The sequence below is a fragment of the Dromaius novaehollandiae genome, chromosome 1, assembly GCF_036370855.1.
Source record: "Dromaius novaehollandiae isolate bDroNov1 chromosome 1, bDroNov1.hap1, whole genome shotgun sequence".
NCBI classification, from domain to species: domain Eukaryota; kingdom Metazoa; phylum Chordata; class Aves; order Casuariiformes; family Dromaiidae; genus Dromaius; species Dromaius novaehollandiae.
The window spans coordinates 134,520,136-134,546,390 of NC_088098.1; the positions used below are offsets into that span (position 1 = coordinate 134,520,136).

A 26,255-nucleotide genomic window follows, 5' to 3' on the forward strand; every position below is an offset into this window, starting at 1 on the left:
TACCTCTGCTGCAGGATGATCCACCACTTGGTGGTACCTCTCCAGAGGACAGCTTTCTTCATGAAGGGCACAAAGACAATCAAAGCATAGGAGGTGGCATAGTTAAGACGATCCATGCACCATGCTCTTTCTCCTGCCAGAGAGCAGAACAACAGCTAGGAAAGGAGATTAGGCAAGTGTGTGCACCTGCACGGAAATTGCTGCTGGTAGATATTTGGCTCCTGATGATTCAAACAGCCGAATTTACTGAGCGCTACTGAAGACAGAGATGCAGCCATTTTGCCAAAAAAAAAAAAAAAGAAAAAAAAAGAAAGAAAAAAAGCACAAGGCACAAGAAATATGACATAAATTCAGAGACTCCAGCAAAAATGGTATTGGCCAGGGAAAGCCAGTTTCTAATTGGATGGCAGGTCTCTCACCAGAGGCACAGGGTGTTTGTGCTGTGATTACGCAGTCATGCTTGGTGTGTGTCACTGGTCTCAGGGGAATGGAAAATCTCTCGTGCTCTGACCCGAAGCACCTGTTTATCTCAGAAATGCAGCTCAGTAACCTGTTCTCGGAGAGCTCTAGCACAAGGAGATGTCATATTGCTGCGATGGCTCAGAGCTTCAGTGTTATCAGGGACATGGACTAATCTAGATACATTAAACTCAACAAGATTGATTCAGTTAGTCAAAGTGCTGAGCTGTAGTTCCCTAATGTCACCAGTGCAGCAGGTACTTGCCACCAGTGCGTGAGCTGGAGTGGTGCCTCTATGTTCAGCTGGGTGCCAGTCTGAGGTAAATCCATATTCCCCCGCACACACACACACATCTTTACTCTCCTTCCAGCTCCCCTTACTTAGGTCTCGTGCTTCCTCAGCCTTCTCCCACGTAATTATCAGTGGCAGCAACCTCAGACTGCAAACCTCCTCTTGAATCCGGCTCCTTGCTGCACTGGGTATGTGTGTCCTAGCACGGGCTGGGCTTCCTGTTTAACCTGTGCAGCACAGGAGAGGAACCAGGGCACTGGCTGCCAGAGGATGCATCAGGTCACCTCTGATTTGGGTTAACTAACCGTGCAAAGGTGCTGATGCTGCAGCTCAGGTAAGCTAATTGCTTTCTGCAGGCTCCAGCAGGCACCTCTTTGCAGGCGGGACTGGGATGTTGCTGTGGCTCCATTAAACAGAAAACAAGAGTTGAGCTGGTTTGAGTTGGTTGAGCTGCTGGTGGTGTGTGTACGCTGTTTGGAAATCTGTGGCTTGTTGATCTTCTCATGTGGAGGGGCTAAGAAGTGGTATCTTAGCTTTGTCCTACATCCATGTTTGTCCCAAAGTAATCAATTTGTCTTTTACTTCTTTTTCGCTCTGTGTGAATAGCTAAGAAAAACACAAGGTGGTATAGAGCAATATGAAAATCATTCCCAGTTTTCCAACTGGATTTAAACTTTGAGAAAAAGTAGGGGTGTCACACAAGAAAAAGGATTACCTTTTACCACTGCTTATGGAAATCTCACTCCTTTTGTCAGTTAAATGTCCTTTTCTTCAAAATACCAGCTATTGTTTGAAATGTCCCAAATCAAAAAAGAGGGAGATGTTTTTATTTAAAAGCTATTAGCAAAACATGCAAAGTCCTATTTTGTCCATGTGAAAAGGTCAGGAGTGTTCTCTGCTTCACAGGTGTCTTGGATGAGAACAGGAAGTGAGTTACTATTTAACTTGGTGTTGTGATCCTTTTCACTGCAACGTAAGCAAAGAAATTCTTCGGTACTTTTACAGAAATGTGATTTGACACAATGATGGGCTGGAGTTCTCCCTCTTACAGCACTATACAATTTTTCTGGAGTGATTCCTATAATATTGGTAGATGGATGTCTGAAAAGGAACTGTGTGTGAGTGACAGTGTATCTGGCCATAATTTTTTCCAACTGTACAAGACTGACGTTATTTGGCAGTGGCTTTAATGCCCTCGAGCATGTCACATTGCTCTAGCAAAGAATAAATGTAATACAAGCTGACAAAGCAGAGAAGGCAAAGTGTTTAGCATCACATTTTGTCTCACTGTAATCAATAAAGCTTCAGGACCAGTTGTAGACTGATGCCCACTAAATAGGGCATGTATTCAGATCCCAGCATTGAAAGTAGGGACAACTGTATGTAGCCAAACTCAAATAGTTAAAAACAAAACCAACCCTAATAAACTCATGCTCACAAACTGAAGGCATCATGTAAGCAAAGCAAAAAGTTGCCAGAGCTTTTGAGAGAGGCTAATGTTGCTTTCTCTCTCACTTTGTGCCTTAGCTCTGCTCTTACCAGTTATTGCCTGCTCCTTCCATGAATTTTCACACTGCTAATTCATGGATGTGAATGACTAATAGATGCCAAGTCCCTATTTGGATATTGGTAGATTTCAAATATCAAGCCAACATTTAATAAATGTTGCAATCTCTTGGCTGCCTTAACAAGAAGAAAGTGCAATCTAAGGATTTGGACTGAGGCTGTACTAAATTTATTTTTGCATCTACATACATCAGGTATTCATAAGTACCTGTTATAAAAGTGAGCATCAACATAAAATAGATCAGTTTTTCATTTGTCACTTCAAAGCAAATGTTGCCCCTTCAGGATTCCTTTGCTTTTCACAGCCCCAACTATTAATGCCCAAACCTTTGTGATTACAGATAATTTAAAATGTTTTTAAGCAGCATGAGCAGTTTTGCTTGTGCTAAGCTTTTCTAAACCCCATGTATCCTCATGTATCTGGCACTGAGAGCAGTATTAAAATAGCTTAAATGTGATTAAGAACAAGCCAAGTATTCTACACTATTGCCCATACAACATGCATGCATAAACATGTTGTGCTCTCTGCCATAGTCACAGTTTTGCTGGGCTTTCATTGAGCAGTAGACAGAATAAGCCTGTTTGGAGTAAAAGTGAATGGTCAGGTGTCAGTTCTCATGAATATTTCTTCAGTGAGAAGTAATTTGAGAGAAGCTAAAACTGAGGATCTTGTGTTAAAGCAATACATAGCAACAACTGCAAATGAAAGCATTGAGCCATAGGACGTGAAGACGTCAAAGATACTTTGATCAAGCTGAAGACAGGAAAATTAACCAGGCCCAGTAAGAATGTTTAATCTTCTACCAGTGCCAACATTTTAAACCAGACCTGTTGAAGCTGCTGCTTATTCCTTAAGGAAATATATATTTCCCTATATAAATATAATAATATAATCAATAATATAAATGTATATTTTCCTATTCCCTAGGAACTGCTCAGTCAGAGAGAGACCTAATATGAGGAGCAATCCATTAGGCTTTGATTGAAAAAGAGAAAGTATTCATTGTGTCAAGACACTTTGCGACTGAAACCTAGGGCTAATATTGTTAAAGTATTAACACCTATGATTTGAATACTAAAAATTAGAATGAAATAGACAGTCAGGTGAGGACTCCATCCTCCATACTAAGTTGAAAGTCTTCTCTTTGCCCGGTTTTTCTTGAGGTTTTCTTTAATCTTAGTCATAATAGTGGGAGTTTAGTAATTTCAAGGTCTAAAATTGAAGGGAGGGCTTTCTTTCTGGTGGGCTGGTTTGTTTTTCTCCCACCTGAAGTATAAAGTAAAAGTTGTCTGAAATGTGTTGAAGATCAGAGACAAATTGTTTTTCAGTTTTACTAATCAATCAAAGAGAACTTTTTTGGAGAACCTGAGTCAACTTTTGACTCTGAGTTTTCTGTTTGCTCTTCAGTTTTTGAACTGGATGGAGAAGGCTGGTGAGCCACAGGTACATAGATCAGAACAAAGTTTTTAACCAGACTTTATAATTGCCCATGTCTCAGTCTTGCGTAATGGATCTGATCTAGCTATCCGATAAAGAGAGTGTAAATAATATTAACTACACTAGAAAGTGTGAGCTGTCTATGTTGATGGAGATTCATGAAAGGCTTTTTTTCTCTCTTTTGGTCCTGGATTTTTATTATTTTAATTTCAAATGTAAGCAGTCATCTCTAGGTGAAAATTTTGGCTCTCTGGAGGCCAGTGAGAAGACCTCCATAATTTCAAAAGTGTCAAGTCTTCATTGCTAGCCTGCACTCCTTAATCATTCAACCACCGAAAGAGTTGCCCTCTAAGTAGGCAAAATCCATATGCAAAAACTTGATTAGAGTGCCTGATGCGCTGAAAACTAAAGGAGATGGGATTTATTTCTTATAAACCTATTTTGAATCAAAGCAAACTTTGAAATTGGTTACATTTTGGTCGAAGTACTCGTGTGTACACACTGTGCATATATAAAGTTATCATTCTGTAAGATAGGTTGAGTGGAAAGGAACAAAAAAGTGAACCTTTGACTAACTTTGTATTTCACAGGAGATGTCACTCTGTCCTTCATTTGCAAGGGGCAGCGATAGGCGGATTCTGTGGTAATACGCTTCCCCGTGGAAAAGAGCAGATGTGAATAGAAGCCACCCGGGGATTATGGCCTCCAACCTTCAGTCACTTTCCTTGCTTTTGCTCTCTATCACTTGGTTGAGTGAGCACGTGAGGCCTCATGCTCTCCTGTGAAAGAAAACCAAGAGGGTTATATTCAAGGAATTTCTGAGATCTCTGAACCCAGTTTCAACATCGATTTAGTGACCATGAGGTGTTTTAACTTCACATCCTACAAAGCACTTTAAGGCACCCAAGTTTCCCCTTGCAAAGCAGATGTTCCTTCAAGTCAAGTTTTAAAGCCTGTAGCATTTTTAGGCCTCTTCTTCATGAATCTTTTCTTCAAGGATCATCTATGTTGTTTAACTTCTGTTGCACTGATATAGTATTTTGAATCTGTACAAAACCAAACATTTTGCTAGACTTCTTAGTGAAAATTCACAGCATTAAAACTCTGAGAAAGCATCTACATAATCACCTTACAAAAGAAAACACCTTTTACCCGAATCCACGCTCTATTTTGTAAAATCAGATTTTCCTGTTTAATAAAGAAATTAACTGTTTTCCTCCTCATTCACTTAAAAGCGGTATCTGTATGGTTACATGGATACCTACTCACCATGAAATACATAGAATGGCACATTAGCAACAGTATTACCAAAAAGTCCATTAACAAGGTGTTTGCTAGGAATAGTTTAAACACAGCAAGTTGCATTATCTCATGGCAAGCTGGTGCAGGGGCTTGCCAGGAAAGAATTGAAGCATCAAAATATTTTCCCCGGTGTCTGATCTGTGCAATAAAGAGAAAATTCTCACATTTAGGATACAGTGCCCAGGCTTCCCAGAAGCACGTTCATTGGAGGCAGCCATCATCCTGACAGCACTCCTTTGGGGAGCCTGTCCGGGACACTGCTGCTCCCTCCCAGCTGCGGGCTCTGTCTAGGACAACACGAGAGGAGGGAAAGGCAGCCACGGCTTAGGATGTGCCCCTGTGTGAGGGTGGTTGGTGACACATGCCCGCGGACAGGCCCGGGGGCAGGCTGGGTAGAAGTGTGCTCCTGGGCACCTCTATGCCCCATGTAATTGATATTTGGGCTGCTGCGCTGACACTCAATTTTTAGGAGTTACTGCCTGGACACAGGCAGATGGATTTGCACTTTGGAAGATGAACTGAGATCTGCAAATTCCCTATGGACTTGGGTGTCTTACAGTTTACTTAATATTTACCTGAACAAAAGGATCTTGGTTTTCCCTGACCCTGGTTAAAATGGGAGGAACCCTGTTTATACATGGAAATTTGTGATGCAATAAAATTGCTGCCTGACATTTAATCTGCCAGTTCTAGTGTGTGTTTTCTTTTCATTTGTGGAATTAAAGAAAGAAGCCAAGCCATGCTGTAGCCATATATGCATCAGAGAAAAGGGTGGCAGATCTTCCTGTGGGTTCAAACTTTCATATAACTTCACTGCTACTGTTTTGAAAAAGTTTGCAGCCCTGGAAAAAGAAGAAAGGAAGGACTGGCTTCTCATTAGCCTGGTTAAGTCTACAGAATCAATTGCTGTTTCAGAAGTTACACAGCAGGAAAAAATGTTTTATTGTCCAATTTCAGTTGAGGTTAACGTTGAAAAAAAAAAGAAAAGAAAAGGTGGCTTCAAGGACATACCTATTTCCTTTAGAGTATTTGCATTCTTTGTGAATTGCAGCTAATGTATCACTTCTGGTTTCTAAATGGTAATTAATATTTTGTGCTAAGTGGATTTGATAGATGCTTCACAAAATTTGACCTCCTTCAGAAAATTATGGCATCGTCTTTATGTTACAATATGTGTCACAGGCCTGCAGGCAAGGGTGGGCCTCAAGGAGAGCACAGCCCTTACTGCAGCAGACGGCGTGGGTGCGTCTCACCAGTTGGCAACCACCTGGGGTGCCTTCAAGCTGGGGTACCACACTGCAGAGCTGTGTGGGAATACAGTGATAAGGGGTGAAATGACACTGCAGAAACTGTTAACTCTGGTAGAACTATGTGGGAATAGAGTGATAAGAAGCAAAAGCAAGCAAATCACAAGGGAACAACAGAACATGATTGGATGAAACGCAGTTCGGCTTGTGAGTGGTTTAAACCGCTGCTACTGGGGAAGAGTAACGAGGGGAAGTATCAAAGAGATTAACGCCATCTTGTGCACGCGTGGACTCTGCTCCGGCCACCTGGAGAGACGGGGGTGCCCGCACTGCGGCTCTTCTGTGACTGATGGGGCATCAAGAGACTGGAAGCTGTAAGACAGCAACATAGTTGTGAACCCAAAGCATATGTAGTATGATATATAGTGCCAGGCTATAGTGAATTAGGCTGAGATATTGCAACGTAAGAGTAATAAAATACTTATTACTTGTGGTCGTGCTTCACCTGGAGTCCTTGCTCTTTATGGTCCCCCTTATGTTAATGAACATCCAAAGAATTGCTGGGCACAATGCCACAGCATGTGAGCAAATGTTGAGTCCTTGCAAGCCCAGAGAATACCCCAGACACTGGAAGAAGAGTGAATACAACTAAGAAAACAGGAAAAAAAGACCTGTTTTTATCAAGGACATGAAGTATCTACAAAGAGAGACTTCCTCTCTTTCAAGACCAAGAGACAGACCCCTAAGCAAATAATTTAAAATGGGACCAAATGCTAAAGACTGCAAGGTGAACCCAAAGACATGAGACATATATCTACAACAAACAAGATTTTGATAAACTCTAGGATGCAGAAAGCGCTTATTTATTTTGTCTCAGTGGTGTCCTTCTAAGCAATTCCAGCATACATATTTGTTCTAAATTAACACTTCAACAATTTTCAAGATGACAGAAAGTACCACACCATGCCTCCATTGTTCTGAACCCATTAAATTGCAATTTGTGTTCATATGTTAGATGCTGAAAGCCTAAGAACATTTTTTGTGTATTTAGTAAGATAAACGGCTTTGTGTGTAAATAATCCCTCAACTTTCACACTATTATATTTTTCACTTCAAGTTTTAATAGCAGCTCTTCAGCCAAACTGTCTTATAAAAAATACAAATGAGGATTTATTTCTGGGAGGATCATAAATTTGCATGCTAGTGGTTTTTGTTGGTCAACAGCTACCATATACTCACAGAGTATCTTCTAAACACAGATTAGGATTTTCCCTTATTACATCAGCTGATTGATATATTACTTGGTCAAGGCTAATAGATTTAGACTTGTCATATGAAGAGGCTTACTGTTGTGTAAAGAGAGAAGTGGTCACGGATGAGTGGGCTCTCCGGTTGCCAAAGTATATCCTTCTTTCAAAGCCTTGGTTACTAGTGTTGCTGTCAAGCCCTCCTCCCCTGCAATCTATGGTCCAAATCTAAAAGTTTATTTATTTGCCGCAAATGCTCCAAAATTAGAAAAGGGTTTTATTCCTAAATTATTTCTCTGCATTCTCTCTAAATTCCTTACATGCCACTAAGCAAACGTAAATGCTCAGTACAGTGTATTCTTGTTATGAGCTATGGTGCCAGACACCTAAAGAAGGAAATACTGTCCTGCAAGTCTTTGGTTACTCTTATTTTATGACAGCACGTGGTAAAAATATTAACATAGGATAGCCCTAAGAAGCCAAGCTGCTGTAGAAGGTGAAGATGACATTTGTTTAAAACTGCTTCTGTGGCAGTGGCCGAAAAACCACATGAAAAAGCTTTCCAGTCAAGTTTGTTACTTTAAATAAAAATTCACTGGAGGGCTGAAGTTTTATTGCACCGTTCCTTTGATCACCGGCAGGCTATGATCTCACCAGTGCACATTAGTGTCCTTTTGACAGCAAAAGTACAAAGCCAATACACAAACTTATGCACATACAGCTTTTTCCTTTCACTCTCTCTTGCTGCATAAACCAGCAACTCATGCAACACCACTGCCAACAGCTGAGGCTGCCGCTGTCAGGTTATTTAGTAAGAAAAGGGTGCCAGTAAGTGCGATGGATACTCAAAATTCACTTTAGTTCTGATAAAAAAGTCAAGAGTTACCACAGTTTCTAGGAGCTCATCTTCACACGATTTTGGGGAGATTTTCAAGAAAACAAAGGCAATCGACAGATTAACTTATTCAAACTGCTGATACAGTGCATATATGCTCAAAGGTTTTTAAATAATAAGGGAAAAAAAGAAATTAATGGGAAAAAAAGCATGATATGCCCCAGAAGGTGGATATAGCCCATTTAGGGAATAAAAAGTGATACCGGCTGTCTTCACTTTTTAATGAATAAAAAAGCGAATCTCAGATGAGAACAGAGAAGCCCCGAGGTTATGAGCGGCGCCCACGCCTGCACAGCCCCGACACCCCAAGGCGGAGGCAGGAGGTAGCCGCCAGCGCTGCCTCAGGCCGGCTCCCAACGGCTGCCCCGGCGTCACGGGCCGGCTCCTAACAGCAGCCCCAGGGGTGAGAGGCCGGCTCCTAACGGCTGCCCCAGGGTGACAGGCCGGCTCCTAACGGCTGCCCCGGAGGGTGCAGGGTGCCGCTGCTTAAATAACAATAATAATGATTAATAATAATAGCGCCGTAGCGGACGGAGGTCCTGGTGCTCCGCGAGGGGCGGGGGAGCGCAGCGAGCCACGGTCGCCCCGACGGTGTTACCTCCCACCTCAGTAACGCTCCGGTCACCGCGGAGAAGGGGCTGGTCGCGCCTCTGCGGGCGGCGAGACCGCGCTCAGCGACCCTTCGCCGCCGCGGGACGGAGTCGGGCTGCCCGGTCCCGTCCGGTCCGGTCCGGTCCGAGGAGGGCGGCGCGGAGCCCGCCTGCGCCTCGCCGCCCCTCGTTCCCGCTCCCGCAGCGCCCAGCGGCCGCGGCGAGGGGGAAGCGCGGGGCGGAAGGGCCGCGCCGAGGGCGGGGAGCCGCCACCGCCGGGCGCCGCCGGAGTTTGCCCGGCTGCGGGCGATGCGGTGCGGCGCCGCCTGAGCACCTACCGGCAGCCCGCGGCGCCGCCATGGAGAGCCCCGCGGCGGAGCCGGCGCACCCCGGCGCCGAGCCGGAGCCCGCGGCCGCCGGCGCGGCCGAGGCGGAGGCGGCAGAGCCGCGGCCGCGCTGCCTGCGGGCCGTGTACGTGCTCAACGACGCGCCCAAAGGGAGCGCCGGGGCGCGGAGCCCCGAGGCCGGGGCGCGGCAGTGCCTGCAGCGGGCCTGCGAGGCCGAGGGGGCTCAGCTGGGCATGGTCAACTTCGGGGAGCTGGACTTCGGCGAGACGGCGGTGCTGGACGCCTTCTACGACGCGGGTGAGCGGGGCTGCCACCCGCGCCCGGTGCATGGGGCCGCGGCCGGCGGCGCTGGGTGAGGCGGGAGGTGCTGCTGGGGAGGCCGGGGAAGGGGGGAAGTGTGTGCGGGGGGGTCTTGGGAAGGAGAGGGGTCGGGGGGAAAATAGCTGCGAGGGGAGCGTGGGAAACGGGCAGCCAGCGTTGGGCCTCGGGGAAAGGGAGGTGTGAAAAATGACACTTCTGGCCTTTGCAGTCACCTCAATGTTGCCTCGGTGGGGCTGGGGCAGGGGTGGCTACAGGGCAGTCCAAGCCCGATGCCCTTGTTGGTGTGAGCTTTTTCCAAAAACCCTGTCCAGCTCCCAGTCAGGTCGGGAGGCTAGAGCGATGTGTACCATGAGGACAGGCCAGCCAGAAGTCTCTGAGCTGGCTTGTTCAGATGGTGCGTGTTCCCCACTCTCGATCCAGACCTGGAAACACAAGGGAGAGTGGAGTTGAGGCGGTATTTTCTGGACAAGGGTTGGCTTGCATATGGCCAGGCACAGAGCGACCCAGGATTAGGTCTAAACAAGCGAGCGTAGAAGTGTGCGCTGAGGAAGGAAGTTTGCCCGTATTGCCCACTCTGCTGGGGCTCCGGCTGGTGGCTGGTCCCTGATGGTTCAAAAGAAAGCTGCTGCTCTAAGTGGCTACCTGGCCACTTGGGCAGGTTCAGAGAGAATTGGGAGCCTTCTGAGCAAGCAGAGGAAGCTTCTGAATCAATATAAACTATTAAAAGAAATCAAGGTGAGTATGTGGGTGTGCTGCAGGCTGGTTTTTCTCGTATCCTTATTACCAGGCCTTAGGAAACTGGGGGATTCCCAGAGTTCATGTTACATCCATGTTGATGCCCATCTTTCACAAGAAAGAGTTTTTCACACTTTAAGAGTTTTGCCCACAAGATTAAAGAATACTTCTCAATACATTACTCTTGCTTTAAATTCTCATATGATGGTGAGTCTGTTTCAACCCCTGATAAGTCGTGCAAATATTGAGGAACCTCACATCCACTTTATTTTTTTAACGTCAGCTTCCCCATCAGGGGATTTTGTTATGCCTTTGCTATCAAGATTGAAAAGTGTGCTCTACACATAACAGTGCATGTAAGTACACAACCGCGAAGCAGCAATTTCTTTGTGACTCTCTGGTATTTGTGTAGCCCTCCTGAAATGTGAGTATGATACTGCACTGGTGGTCTCATCAATGCAAAACTAAAGCAGCCAAATTATTTCTGTTTCTGCTGATAGTCCTTTTAATGTATATGCATACACTTGCTCTGCATTTGTAGTGAGAGCTTATTTTGAGACACTTATTTTGAATGGAGTTTTTCTTAAGTTGCTCCATTCTGAAATGGTATCTTTTATCTGTGAACGTGGCCTACCTTTGTAGGTCTCATTTGGCTTCATTTGTTTCAAGTCATCTGGTATGATAAAGGTCATTTTATCAGTGACTCTTAGCAGTTTGTAATAGTTGATTACCTCATTATTGGATACCACTGTAACACTCTTGTTATGTCTAGGTTTATGAGCAAGTATTTTACATCATCATCTTCAGTGTTCGTTAAGAAATAATCATATAGATAGTCCTGAACCAATGGTTGTTCCAAAGGAGATTCCATTCAAAACAGTCATTGTCTATCCACTAGCAACATCTTGAGATCAGTCGGGAGGCAACTTTTTAATTCATCTAATGTGCTGTCATTTGTCAAACTTTTCAGTCAGTGCATCCTTTAGTGCTGAGTTAGCTGTGTCAAGAAAAACTCAGTTGTATTAGCACAAGTCACCTTTGTCAATCAGGCCTGCAAGCTGTTTTAAAGGTGAGGGGTTTACTTGTCAGCATGTACTTTTTTAAAAACCATGCTGAGTGTTATTAATAATTTAGGATTAGTTCATTGTTGGGAGTCCCAAATTAACTGCAGTGTAACCATGAGAATGCAAACATCCTTAATACAAAATGCTGTTAAGCTCATTTTAGTACAGGATTTGTTTTGTCTTTTTGTTGTTTTAATAGATACTACTGCTAGCATCAACAATTTTGAATAGCTTTTTGAGCTTGGATTGCTACAGTTAGGGGTTTTTTTTTGTCCCTGTGGTTCCCTCGACCATGCCTTTTTTCTTAAACAGTTGGGCTGTACTGACATTTGCCCCATCCTCTGGAGTTTTCCCAATGTGTATTGTATATCTGAAACTGATGTTCAGAGAAATCAGAGCCTTTAAACCTCATTATGAAATTATGCTGGTACATTGAGGTGAAGTGCTTTTATATCAGTACTTGCTGCTTCATTTTCTCCTATTACATGCTATAGATGGAGACATTTTTGGTTCCTTTAACAGTCTTGTGGAATGATAACATCCTATTGCTTCATTCTGCAGAGGGTCGGAAAGTATCCATTACACTTTCCACTTTTCTGTTATGCCTTTTTTTTTCTTTAATCTTGCCAGTATCAGCTAGCGGTGGACCTAAATTTCATCTTGGATTTTCATTTTCATGATGCTTAAAAGTGCTCTCTCTCTCTCTTTTTTTTTTTTTTTTTTGGTTCTCCCTGAATACAGTAGACTGTCATTGTTTCCATATCATTTTAGCTATGCCCTTCTAGTTTTTTTGAATATATATCAAGCTATCATGCAAAAATATCGAAACTAATAATTGTTCATTTACATGTAACATTCCCAATCAGCTATTCCACAATTTCTTTAAGCTTTGAAAAATCAGTCATTTTTAATGTCTGTATTTATATATAATTGATTGTTGCCATACTCTTTTTGCAGAGTATGTGTTGGATTGGGACTGTTGTCATTGATGCAGTTCTTAAAGAAGAACACTAAGAATGAGTTTCAGTATGAGCAATCCCATGGCTCATGACAAACTTTCTGTGTTAGGAAATTATCATGTTTTTGTTTAAAAAAAAATCTAAGGAAGTTCTGTTACTCGCTGTATGAGATGTCTCGCACATCTCTCCCATACTGAAGGTATAATTACAATGTACATTTATTTTCTTTACACTGTGGGCGGAAGTTTGAGAAGCAGTTCTTCTTGCTCTGAGAGTAGGGTTTCTCTAAAAGAGGCTTGCCAGTACCCATCTTTAGCTTTACTTTAATTGGTAAACATCTGTTAAAGCTTAGGGACTGAACAGTAGGGTCCTCTCGTGCGGAATAGTAACAGTGGGGCATTTGATAAGAGTGCTACCTATTATCCCTTTTTCCCCACTCTGGCTGAATGAAACTAATTATAGCCATTTACTTAAGGTTCGAGCAAGTTTATGCATCTTACTTAGTAGGAACCTCTAATACATTGATTCTTGGAATTGGCATCTTTCATGACATAACCACCAAGCATTGAGGACAGAGTGCAAAGAGAAAGATCAGCAGGAACCTCTTTTTCCTGTCTGCAGGCAGACTTCTAGTAGACCATTTTTTAATACACTGCTGAAAAGAGCCCTGCAAAAACATCTATATTCCGTAATGAGGGTATGATGTCTCTTTTTTCATTGAGCGTACCCATTACTGACTTTTCACCATTTGAAATCTTACAATGAATGTAAGAGTATGTTATGCCTGAAGTAAGCTGTTGAAGATTGACAGGTCATGCAGAATGACCCTGATCTTCAGAAATTGGTAAATTTTATAAGATGTTTTGTTGAAGGGGAACTTGCAAGCTCTGCAGCACTTGCAAGAGCAAGCTGGCAACAAATATGTGAAATTATGGCTTGTTAACCAAAAGTTGCTTTGCTTAGTCTTTGCTAGAAACAAGCTGTGAACAAATTTATGTTTGGCAGAAGCAGATGATGATAACTAGCTGGTAGAGAAGCCACATAGATGAATGGCATGTTTGCATACATTGACTGAATCTCTGGGAAGAAAAGGTGCCATGATTTTTAGACTGAGAGCCACAGATACCAGGCATTGGTGTGAAGGTTTTTACACAAAATAATACCTATTTTTACACAAGAAGGGTAAGCCTAGGAGCTGACTGAGGATTTTTAAAATGTTTAGAGTTATGCCATGAAGAAAATCAGACTATGGCCCTCTAGTGAGTTCATAAACCATTTAAGGGACATGGTGAAAAGGTGAGTGTTAGTGATGTTACAAATTGTGTGATTCAGGCTCTTCGTGCCCTTGCTACAGCTGCATAGAAACTGTCAGTTCTGGATGTACTAAGAAAGCAAACATGATGTCAAAGTTAATGTATGCCCTGTACCTATGGAGGGTGAGATGCTAGACAGACAAGTAAAAGCTGCTTCTCTTTCGACATGGAGCTTTACCAAGGCTTATTGCCAGAAGTCTTTGGCCACAAGGCTGGGTGAGGGAATGGTACTCCAGTCTAGAGCGGTATGAGTTTTGGATGCTTCCATTTTGGTTTTGTGCAATCATACTTCCTTAACATGGCCAAACCATTCTCAACATAAGTGAACCCTAATTTCTTGTCCCTGAAAGTCTTTTCTCATGCTACACCATGGAAGAAGAAGGAGGAAATGTACATTCTGGCTCCTAATTTTGAGGCTCTGGCAGTCACTGAAAGAACCACTGTTACTTGTGCCCAGCTTGCCTGAAGCTCTCTGCCCTCTGAAGGCCAGTATCCCCATTGCAGACTTGGCAGGGGTGCTTCACCTTCACCAGCCTAAAGGCTAGTGTGTCAGGGTGAACTTTTGTCACTAGTTTAAGCTAATGTACAGCATGGTAACTAGGGTAGCTGAGCTGGAGACACCTGCTGCTCTTGCTGACTCTGCCGCAGGGATTGTAATCTCTGACAGGAAGGTGAGGATGACAACTGAGGGCAATAACTTCTTAAGTAAACTTTGGCAAACCTAGCTGCTGCAATTTATCTTTGCCCCTGGTTGTGACAGTGAACAGTGGGGAAAGAGTTAAGGGTTAGCAGCCTGATGCTTAACTCAGCCGACAGGTTTTGCTGTGTTTCTGAGGAATACTTAATACTTTTTCTTTCCTTTATTTTCTCCTCCAACTGCTTCAATGGGTTGAAAGTGTGTTTTACTTAAAGCTGAGAGGATATGTATACCATGTGATCCAGAACTGTGAAAAAGAGCAAACCATCTTCAGAACTGGAAGGTGATAGCAGTGTCAGCTGTGTGTCAGCTAAGGCGAACTGGGTTGGATGTTGTGCCACTTTAATACAACAGCAGAGCTGTCAGGACTGGACCAGTTATCTCTGAGTGGCACTGCATATCTAGAGCAACCATGGGTGTCTCCAAGAAAGCCCTACCTTGTGCCATTTAGTTATAACCCTAAATATTCTGATGATGAGACCCTGTAATGTACTCATACTGTAATCCTTTCAGATCAGATGCATGAGGTGAGATTTAAACAATAGTAACAAGTCTGATACAACCCATCAACTGTATGTGTTGTTATGTTATGATGTGTCACAGCACAAGTACTGTGACATATGCACTACATTCAGGAGATATGTTTTACTTTAATGATATTAGTTGGGGTCAATTTCCAACATGAAGTCTTACAGAAATGCTTGTTTGCATTCAGAGACTTGTGTACTTTCCCTCAACAGTGTAGTACATCATTTTGCTGTCACCTGTGAAAAATGGCTTTGTAACAACCTTGTTTGTGTTTTTAATGTTTTTTTTTCAATGTGTAACCTGAATGGCATCACTTTAACTCAGCTTGCATGTATTCTATGTAATAGCTCCTTCAATGTCAGTTGAATAAGCTTAGAAACGTCTAAGTAAATAACCATGAAGAGGTTACATGGAATTCATTCACTTTTCTTTGGTGTATTGCCCAGAGACAAATGCAAGGTCAGAACTGGGTTCAGACAATGATGAAGATACTACAAACAAAAGGAAGAAGTATGCCTTAATTCCATAATGGAGAGACATTCTGTTTTATTATTTCTCCTTTTGGAATGAATATCTTTTTTTACTTGTGATTAGTAAGACGGAAGGAAGTACTGACAATCCAAAACTAGTACGAGTTCTCAGTGTTTAACAAAGCTTTGAATGAAGTTGTTCGCCTGATTAGCACCAGATGTTATGAGGTGGAAACTTGCACTTCTTTCATTGCTCTAAGGTGAGCGTATGTAGGTGTGCATGTACTATCTATCTGTGGTGACTCGTTTTTGTGCCAGTCTTGGGTGTTTGGACAGTTTCATGCCATCCTGTGGCATGTGCATGGTAAGAAACTTAGCAAATCTTTGTCTTGTTTTATAAATATTAATGTATATTAATTAGAAACAAACTACCTTAGCTTACTATATAACCTTGTAAGAAGAATCACCTTACAGTAATCCAAAAAGGGTGTGAAGGAAATGGTAGGAGAGAAAATCCAAATTAAAGTTTATCATAAATGAGAATCAGGAAATAAAGATAAGTGCTGTCACTATTTATTTACTTCACTGTGTTTAAGTAGATCCTTATTTTGAATTAGCACATATTTTTATCTTTGCTTGTGTATGTGGCAAGGTACATATGAGCACCTACAAAACCCTCCCACAAATATATTTGAAAGTGTTTACTGTGTCCATTTTCAAGATTTTTGTATTTTGTAATAGGGCAGTGAGTGAAATTCATTATGGTGACTATTTTTGGAGTGTATTAAATGCCACGCTTGTGGCTGATGAATTTATGATGAGAAGAGGGGTTTGTGTTATAGACAAACCAAAACCTCTTTCTCAACAGTTGTAAATTAGAGGGAAGATCTGATTCAACTTTTACATCATTGTCAGGAAGTCCTGCAAGATGCAATATATCAATGTTTCAAGGTACTACCGATAATCTCTGCTCAGTCTGTGCTTCACTGGCAATCAGAAAATAAGCTGTCCTAGCTAAACTTTTGGATAGTTTTTTGTTGTTCCCACTGCTTGAAGTTTATGGGACAACAGCAGTTCTATGCAAAGAGCTGGAACTAAGCAATTGCTGTCAGTAGGTCTACTGAGTAGTACATGAAACTTACTGGTGTTACTTAGAAGGAAGGATTTGGGATAGCAAGGAACATCTCCTCCCCTCTTTGCTTTTAGGGGAAGATGGACTTCTGTATATTCCTGTTCTGGGTTTTATTTTGTCACAAATAGCTGGGATCAAATCTGTCAGTGAATAAATTCCGTCAAAATTGTTGCCTAGGATGCTGTCTAACTTGGTGTACAGAATGCGATCTGTCCAGGAATGTGTATTTAATATGCATCAGAAAGCTTTATCAGTTTAGTTTTAACGATGCATTTGGTTAGAATGCTACTGTTCCCCTGAATAACCATTTTAAAAGGATGCAGTCATCTCAAATACTCTGCTTGAACGTTTCGGAGTTGTTACAGTCGGAATAACATAATATTTTGATAGTTAAAGACTAGCATTTTTCTGTTTAGTTTGTATAATTGACACTATTTTGTGCACTGTTAATTTCATAACATCATTTTGCATGGTTGGTAACTCTGACTTGAAAGTGAGTATTTACTAGTAAATATCACAAAGCTGAGAGAATGTTTTTTCTTAAAGACCTTTTTCAAAGCTTGGATTTCAGATCTCTTCATGTATCTTTTTTTTTTTTGACAGACGAAGAATTTCTTGAAGGAAACATTTGTGTTTAAAATAGTTGTGGTTAGTCCCTTTTATAAATTAAAAAGATTTTAGATCTATGTCTTCACATTCATGTGTATCAAAAGCTTAGACATTATTATCGCGTGACTTGTGTATAAATGGACAAAGTTAGAAGTACACTTCTTTCTCCTGTTCTTCCCTCTGCATGAAAATTTGCTGGGCGGTTTATAGAAAAAAGGAAAAAAAAGAAAAGCAAGTTTGGCCTCTGTCATTCCATCTTCTCTGCTTGTCCTTCTCTCCTTGTGAGCTTAAAAGTCCAATGTGAGAAGGGTCCCTGTAGTCAGGATCGTGTTGTCAATTCTGTGTCACTTGGTTTTGCAGGTAGGCACAGGTGTTCTAGGTGTTGAATCTGCAGAGAAGGTGTCTTCTTCCCAAGTATAATATGGATCGTGTGGATAGTTTTTTTGGTTTTGATTCACTCTGCATGTAATATTTAACCTTAACCTGGCTTTAGGATCTGGGGGGAGGAGGGGCTAGTGTTACCTAACTCTTTTGGGGAATTGAAGAATTTTTGTAGTAGGTTCTGGAATTCTTCATACAAGTGAAGATTGTTCTGATTACTGATAAAAAAAAAACCAAGGGCTGCGTATGCACACAGGTCAGTGAATTCAAAAGTTCACTTTTTTTTTTTAAAGAATCCTAAGCTTATACAAGCACATTTTTTTCAGTATAGTTCCAAAGTTATTAAAAAAAACCCAAAGAAGTAGTGTTGTGCATATCCCATTTGACCATGAGAAGTTGTCGAGTGGATCTCTGGTTGTACGTTGTTGCATTTCAGGTTGATTCTGGGCAGTGTCAGAGGGAGCTCCTTGCAAAGCTCCGGGAGCTGACAGGCTTGAGTCAGCCAGGATGGGCACACGGAGCTGCTCATCTGTGAGCCTGGTTCCTGGCCACTCATCTGCATTGCACTGACTGCACACTTCTTTTCATTCTTGCTGTGCTGTGTGTAGGATATTCTCCATAGATTTAATAACTCTTTTGGTAAGAGCTGAGCTCAAAAGTGATTTTTTTTTTCAAGGACAACATGATGTGTGCTAATTAAGTTGCTTTAATTTCTGTTCCCCGATAAAATTGACAAATGATGATAGAAACCCAGTAGCTCACTTTATGCTCTGCTGTCATGTCGTGCTTTTATCAGTGTAATCCTGTGTTGCTTTTTTATCAAATTAGGGTGGGATGTTAACAGATGTTGATGTACTTCCTAGTTAAATAGTAACTAATGTTCTTGTTTTGCAGATGTAGAAGTTTGAGGTAAAGTTCTTCTGCCTTGTAGGGCTTGCAGATGGAGTTGGTGCAGAACTGGGGTGAGAACTCCAGACTTTTTGGCCCCCGCCTAGATAACACTTCAAAGATGGGTTCAAGCTGAAGCTTGCAGGCCATCCACACTGACTGCAGACCTGTGCTCTGTTGGCGCTTGGGGCATCCAGCTCCTTGCTGCACACGAGGGAGCTGCCTTTGCAGTGGGTTAATTAAGCATATATTTTGCGGACCTGCTGCTGCCTCCTTTCACACTGCAGTGGTGTTAGATGGATGAAATTAGGCAGACAAGGTAGCTGGAAGGTTTTTTTTTAGGAGGGCCTCAGTGCTAGTTGCTACTTGCAGGTGGACTCTGTGAACAGGGTTGTTTGCCTTGCACTTCCGCCTGGCTGTCAATTGCTTTAGCCTCAGGCTACCTTTGAACAGCAATATATGGGTGCCTGAGGCTGAGCCAAGAGCAGCTTGTGCAGCTGTTGCATGTTCTGCTCCCTGGAACAGGCTTGCTAAAAACAGTGTAGCTCCAGTCTCTGCTGAGGACGGTGGGCTCGAGCTGGCAGCTGATGGGCCAAGCGTGGCCAACAGTATGATTCCAGCTAGCCTGACTTTCACACAGGGTTGCTGCCTTTCCTAGGAGGTTGAGGTGGCTATGGAGACACTCCAGGAGCAAAAGGTGCATCACTGCAGTTTGCAAGGAGGACCCCACAGCTAAGAAATGAACTGTGGCACTTTAAAGTATTGGGTCACTGTGTTGTGATAAACTATGCTTGCTTTTTTACGCTTTGGAATAGTCAGTCTCCCAAAAGTAAGCGATTCTGCTGTGTCTTTCAAGACAGTAGGACTGAAACTTTTCAGATACTCTGTAGCACAGTGATTGACTTCTCAAAAATCTGAAAAATATTGTTCACTTAGTATCTAAGGCTTTTGAAACCTAAGCTCAAAAGGCATTAGTTCTGGCCAAATACACCTAAAGCAGCATGATAATAAGCTTTGCTTAAGACGCTTGTTTCCTGCTAGTGTGAGTGCGTGTGCCTGAGTTGTAGTACTCCGTTGCCTCCAAGCTTGTGGAAAACACACTTGCAGACCCGTGAAAACTGGTGGTGTGCAAAATAAGAGGGGAGTTACCTTGTTTATAGTTGGGATAGTGACTTACGACTTACTGCGTACTTCATTGCTGTCTCTCCCCATCCTCCCATATGTACTTTAAGTTTGTTACAAATATTTAGTAGCTAGCTCAAGCAGAAGAAATTGTATTGACTCAAGTGTGTTTGCCTCAGCAGTCACAGAAAAGTTGTAGGTTTTGGATAGTGCAGAAAATGATCTGCCAGTCATAATTTAATTTCAGTCTGGTGATCCTGGCTGCATCAGCTCCTGCTGCTACCTTTCCCTCATAGCAGTTGGGAGGAAACATCTTCAGAAATGCCATGGACTTGTGTGTTAGGAGGAGATATTTTTTGTTAGTTTTGCCTTTGCTGGGAGAGTGTTGTGATGAAATGGGAGTTGGGAATTTGTAGAAGGGAACAGAGTTAGAAGGCCATATTCTGTGTGTGCGTGTTGCTTTCAGATAGTCCCGTATAGTGGCTGAAAGAGGTGGTGGATGATATTCTGTCCTGTCTGTCTAATAAATTTGTGGGGTCTCAGGTCTGACGGCTGTAGTAGCTCAACCGTAACTTTGCCGTTTTTGTTTCATCCAAGCTGAGAAAGCTTTAAGGGGTCATGGAAAATATGAGTGATTCAATGTGTGCTCTCTTCTCCTGGAGTAAATATCGCTATTGATGAAAATTTTCACTGTTACCATACTCCCTGAACACCTTTAAGAAATCCTTTGAAATATATGCTGATTTAGCCTTGACTGGCAAAGGTAAACTTAATCCCAGCTAGTGAACTGCAGCCGAACTCTAGTTTCGGTGAAAAAAGTGACAAATGCCAATATCCAACAGCACTTGATGTTATTAACCAGCACTAGGATGCTAGTTAATAACAAGGGGTAAAGTTCTGCACTGTTTTCCTCCAACAATGCTTCTGTCACCATGTTTAGGGTTTTTTATCTATTATATTAAAGGTCCAAATGATGAAAAATATTGATTTCATAATAATGAATTAAGGTTCTTGCTATCCGCACAGATAAAGCTGAATGGTGATGAGTCTGAGATTTGATGTTAAGAGCAGTACAGACTTTTTCTGAATTTTTTCATCTGTTAGCTTTTCTGGGCTCCATTTAACTTTCAGCACATTTTCAGGCTGATTCTGCATTTTCTTATTTGCTACTTTTCACTTACAAATCCAGAAACACGGTGCCAAAGTTTTCGTTTTGATGTTGCTAACAATATCATGAATCATATAAAAGTCGCATGAAGACTTCTGGGTTGCTTAGATCATTAAATTATGTGGTGCCTTCAGGTGCATTCCAAATAGAGCATTAAATCCCCTGGTTTAACTTGTATAATAATATTTTTCCTGTTGAGTTATTTATTAGTTTCATATTCTTCTGTTTTACCACAGGTAATGATCTCTAATCTTCCCTTCAGTTGTCATAATTATTTATCTCTACCTTGTCTGGTCTCAAGACACACTAGTGTTAAATTATGTAAAATGATGTATAAAAAATATTTACGTGCCATCTGCTGTAACACCGAAGAGACCTAATCAGGATTATACTAATAATATTGATGAATTACCATAATGCAGTATAGGTTACACACACAGTATAATAGTTTCACAATGAAAACAAAAGCTTAAACAATTGAATTCCAAACAGCTCCTTAAAAATAGAGTGAGATCAGTTTTTAAGATTTTAGCAAGAGAGAGCTGTTTTCAGGATGAAAATAGTTACATACACAACTATGAGGAACAAGAGTTGATTATTTAGAGGAGAAATGAAGAAGGGCACATTCATGAGTGTGTTCTTTGAATGTGACTTTCTGCTGCAGAAACAAAGCAAAGATACTGTAAAAGTTCTGTCCTAGAAGTATCCAAAATTGGTTCTGTGCAATTTTAAACAAATTCTCTATCCCCATCTCCCTTTTGTATATGTTGTAAAGATCTTTGTACTATACTTGGAAGCCTTCTGTTTTTACAAAAGCCTCTTTGCAGAAGGATTGTACCATCCCCTGCTCACTCTGTCCATCTTAATATGGGGAACCATACCAATTGATCTTTTAGACCTATGTGAAATATTGTATTATTGCATAAAGTTCCTCATTCATTAGAAGATTTGATCAAAGTTGGCATTAGCTTGTAGAAATTCTTGCTTCATGCATGTCTGTACTGGAGGAGGTTGAACATAAATTTGGAAAGGGAAGGCTGAAAGTATATTCCATTGAACAGGCTCTTCTGACATGGAGGATGGGATTTTTGTCAAGTGTTTTTTAATGTTTTAATTGAGCGTGATTAACTTTTGTTTCTATTCATAAAACCGAGCTTTGCTAAGCAGGTACTAGTGTATTTCTTTTATTAATCTCAGGAACTTTATAAATGAGGGAATTCTTACCTCTTGGCAACCATACTAAATATCTGGTCGAAGTACAGAGCCCCATGCCCGTGTTTAAAAAAATGGAGATGAAAGATATTAGCATAAGTCATACGCAAAATGCAGAACAACTGAGGCAGAAGTATTTGTGGTATCATGTATCAGCATTGTTCAGTGAGCAGTTTACAAAACTGCATACCCCAGAAAGAGAGCTGTAACCCTGGAAAGAGTATTACTGGGGAGTGTGTTTAGACCCAGTGATGAGTGGCAGTTAATTCTGTACCATCAACACTGCAGTGTACTGGCCACGACTTAGCAATTTTATTCTTTAATGAGCATTTATTGCTGGACATCTTTTCTCCACCCAAATTTACATTCCTCTCCCAGGCTCACTGTACTTGAATTACATTTCATTTCTACATTCATAGAGCTGGTTTGTGGTTAGATCTCCTTCCTCACTGCTCCAAGCATCCTGTTGTTCCTGCTGGAGGAGGGCTGGGAGAGGTCTCCAGGGGATGCAGTGTCTCGTCGCTGGTCTAGTCCACATCCACCAGCACCCGATGCTCTGCTTCAGTCCACTGTCAGACTGGAGCCATTCCACTGTATTCCTGGGGCTTTTTTTCACTCACATATGTGTTTTTGTGGTACCATCTCCATCTCCTCTGCTAACCTTCATTTTGCTTTATTTTATTTTACCTTATTCACCCTTGTGTTAATGAAGTGTAGATTTATGAGAATGAGCTTTTCTTGTCTATCTCCCTTTATCAATGTGAACGAACATGTAAGTGATGAATAATTTCCCTTTCAGTGCAGATGTTTGCTTCTGTTCTTATGTCCATTTATTGTGCTTCTCATGCTGCCTACATTGTTACCTACCAGCAGTGGCTAGAAAATGATTTTCAGTTGTAGACCGCTATTTGTGTGGCAATGAGCTGCGTATAGCCTTGTTTCAATGAACTCTGTTATGGATCATTGCTCACAGGGCATTGTAAAATGTATTATCTGTGTGCGACATGCACATATTGTCTATATTCTCTCACCAGGAAGGTGATTTTGATTTCACAGCATTCTGCTCCCAAGAAGCAGTTTATACAAGTGCTAAAATGCAGCTCAGGTTTTTAGACTTTTTTTTTTCCCTAGGTGTAATTTGATTCTAGGTCTGCCTGTTAGTTTATCTATGCTTTTGTTTTATAGATCACTCGTGTTTTCCAAAATGATTTTGTTGTATTTTGGGGGAAAAGGGTTGCATAATCCAGATTTTGATATATGTGTGGAGCCACGATATACTGCTTCAGGCCCACTCAGTTTCTTTGACTCTACAGTGTGGAGTTGACCAAGAATTTTGCCCATACTGTGGAGAGCTGGACTGAAAGGGGGGTCAGTAGGTGTTGCAGGATTTGAGGTTCCTCAGGGGTACAGGTGCTTTCTCATATTGCCACAATTATTTTTTTTTCTGCTTTTCAGCTCCTGAATGGTGATGCTTTGGTCTTGAGGCAGGTCGTTGTCTTTGGATTCAAAAAAAAAAAAAAGTCCCGTGTGTTTTAACAGGGAATCTGTTAATGACCAGAGGAACTGGCTGACCCCAGTGTGGTATGTTAGCACAGCCTTTAAAATGTCCGGATGGAATTGTACAGGAATGTATATTCATCACAGGCTTTACCAAGAACTCGCGTACTGGGTATGGGGTATTGATTCTTGTGCTGTGCAGCTGGTGAAGACCAGTTGAACTGGCTGCTATGTTTGGATCTTATACATCAGGCCTGCTTTTGGATTGCTTGCACGTCAGTAGCTCCACCTTCTCTGTCATTCTCCATAGGTACAGGCACTGCCTGTTCCACTTTCAGAGATGTGGGATTTACTGCTCAGCTGCCTGGCGTTTCTGGAATCTGGTTTGAACCTCTGATTCCCCTGTGGCTTAACTGCCAAGAGTCTAGTGCTATGAATATGTTGGATTTAAATTAATCTCTCTCTCCCGTAATAGTGAAAGCAGATAGTCACAAAGATACAGACATTTAAAAAGCTTTAAAGTACGATTTTCTTAGGTAGTGTGCTCCCCCACCCCGTCCCCCCCCAATTTGGTGGCAGCCACAAGCAATCTGCATTCCTGTTTTATGGCAAGCCCTGCATAGGGACTAAAGCTCCAAAATGGAGGATGTCAAGACTTCGAGATAAGGCCTGCTTGAGCTTCAGGACATTGAGAAACAAGCCTCCTCTCACCGCTGGGCCAGGCAAGAGTAGAGCAGTCATTCACAGTCACTCAGACTCCTTTCTCCAGTGCTGAAGAGTGCTCAAGGCAGCTAGCCTGCCGTTGGGGGTGTTCAGCCACCCCCCACCCCATGGGTGTGGGTGCGATCATCATAACAACGATGGAGGAGAGTTGAACCTTGCAGCAGTCAAGAGCTAGGGACTGCGACTGCCTGTGGAGAACTGGCCTAGCGACTCCACTTCTGCCTTTCCCTGAAGGACATAAATAGGTTGGCCCCGGAGGCCGTCTTTGGCTCTTCGCAGGTGATAGCGGGCCTGCCAACTTGCGGATGCCCTCAGGAGGGGGACTCCCCCCCACAGTTACTGCCCTGGGATTGAGTGTACATTGGCCGTTCAGGCAACGCATGGGTAAGATCAATTAGAATTGGAAAATAAGTGTTCTAGTTGAACTAAGTTTCTGTGGACAAGAATTGTTGCTTTGTACCATTATAACTTGTGCAGTAAATTTAGATCTTTAAAATAAGTTGTGGAGTCATGCAGTAAATCTCCTTCTCCCCCTCCTCCCCTCCCTCGCGCCATGCGAAACCCACACGGTCCGGGACTGTAAAGACAGTCGGTTGTCCCACAACAGGCAGCATGGAAGATACAATGATCAAGGAAAATATAAGCATAAATGTCCCTTTTCCAGTTACCTCTTCTTTCTGTACAGCCTTTAGGTTTAGACCAGAACCAAATGATGAACTTGGGATATTTTGCCTGTATTTCATAGCTGTTCTGTGTAGCATGGATTATTTCTCTTTAGCTCTCTATATAGGTCAGCTTCTGTCGACGTTTTATACATCTATTTGTGATTGCAGTACTACCCAAGATCAGTGGAAGTCTTATTCAGGCTAGTAGTAATTGAATCCCCTGATTTCCCACTACCACCACCTTGAACACCATAATCCCTGTGGATTTTAAGCTCAATTTTCACAACTCATTTCTTTCTCTACTCTTTAGAATTTACCGTTCTCCAAGCCTCAGCCTCTTCAGATAAGCTTGGTCTGGTAGCTTTCCATTATTTCCATGAGCCAGCAATGTGCTGTTACGGCCAAGAAGGTCAATGGTATCCTGGGCTGCATTAGGAAGAGCATTGCCAGCAAGTCGAGGGAGGTGATCTTCCCCCTCTAATCAGCCCTGTTGGGGCCACATCTGGAGTACTGTGTCCGATTCTGGGCTCCAGAGACATGGTACTACTGGAGAGAGTGCAGCGTAGGGCTACGAAGATGATTAGGGGGCTGGAGCATCTCTCCTATGAAGAAAGGCTGAGAGAGCTGGGCCTGTTTAGCGTGGAGAAGAGAAGACTGAGGTGAGATCTTATCAATATGTTTAAGTGCCTGAAGGGAAGATGTAAAGAGGACAGGTCCAGACTCTTTTCTGTGGTGCCCAGCGATAGGACGAGAGGCAACGGGCACAAACTGAAACACAGGCAGCTCCATCTGAACATAAGAAAAAACTGCTTTACCGTGAGGGTGACTGAGCACCAGAGCAGGTTACCAGGAGAGGTTGTGGAGTCTCCTTCCTTGGAGATCTTCAAAAGCTGTCTGGACACAATCCTTGGAAACGTGCTCTAGGCAACCCTGCTTGAGCAGGGGGGTTGAACTAGATGATCTCCTGAGGTTCCTTTCAACCTCAACTGTTCTGTGTGATTCTGTGCATGTGTTGCTGCTGCTTCATTATTCTTAGAAGTTCCACATGAAGGTTTGGAGGTTTCCATTTTACTAGGCTTTCAGACTGTCAGGTCAAGCTCAGAGAGGAAATGCAGTTGGCTTCTTCACCTGAGGTATTGCTGATGCAGTGATTTCATAACCTCAAGCAGAATTTGTAAGCTGCCCCACAGTTATTTTAACACTGTGATAATTTCCTGAGTATACTCTTGTTCTTTAGTATGCGGGGTAAAATTCACTTGCACCGAGAGAAAATGCTGCTCATTTGATTGTATTGATTTCATCTGTCCAAATTTACATGTAATTTTAGGATTTATTTTATATTCTGTGTAAGAAAATAAAAGAGGTTTTAAGATTGTTTTTATTCTTCC

At 42.3% G+C, this 26,255-nt stretch overlaps 1 protein-coding gene and 1 long non-coding RNA gene across 6 annotated transcripts in view; one reads left to right on the forward strand and one right to left on the reverse strand.

Moving 5' to 3' along the window:
* Positions 1 to 1,556: 1,556 nt before the first annotated feature.
* Positions 1,557 to 9,051, reverse strand: LOC135323960 (uncharacterized). The gene is made up of 2 exons (XR_010385423.1): positions 4,332 to 9,051; positions 1,557 to 1,717 (listed from the first exon to the last, which is right to left on the reverse strand). It is a non-coding gene; the product is annotated as an uncharacterized LOC135323960 (long non-coding RNA).
* A 219-nt stretch (positions 9,052 to 9,270) lies between these two features.
* Positions 9,271 to 26,255, forward strand: part of MAP3K15 (mitogen-activated protein kinase kinase kinase 15) — an 85,503-nt gene continuing 68,518 nt past the window's right edge. For all 5 annotated transcript variants that reach the window (XR_010385422.1, XM_026120687.2, XM_064499153.1 and 2 more), the window contains exon 1: positions 9,271 to 9,680. Coding sequence is in view for 4 of the 5 variants with exons in the window: in XM_026120687.2 (XP_025976472.2) it covers positions 9,395 to 9,680 (286 nt within the window). In the remaining variant the exon portion in view is untranslated. The remainder of the gene's footprint in view (positions 9,681 to 26,255) is intronic.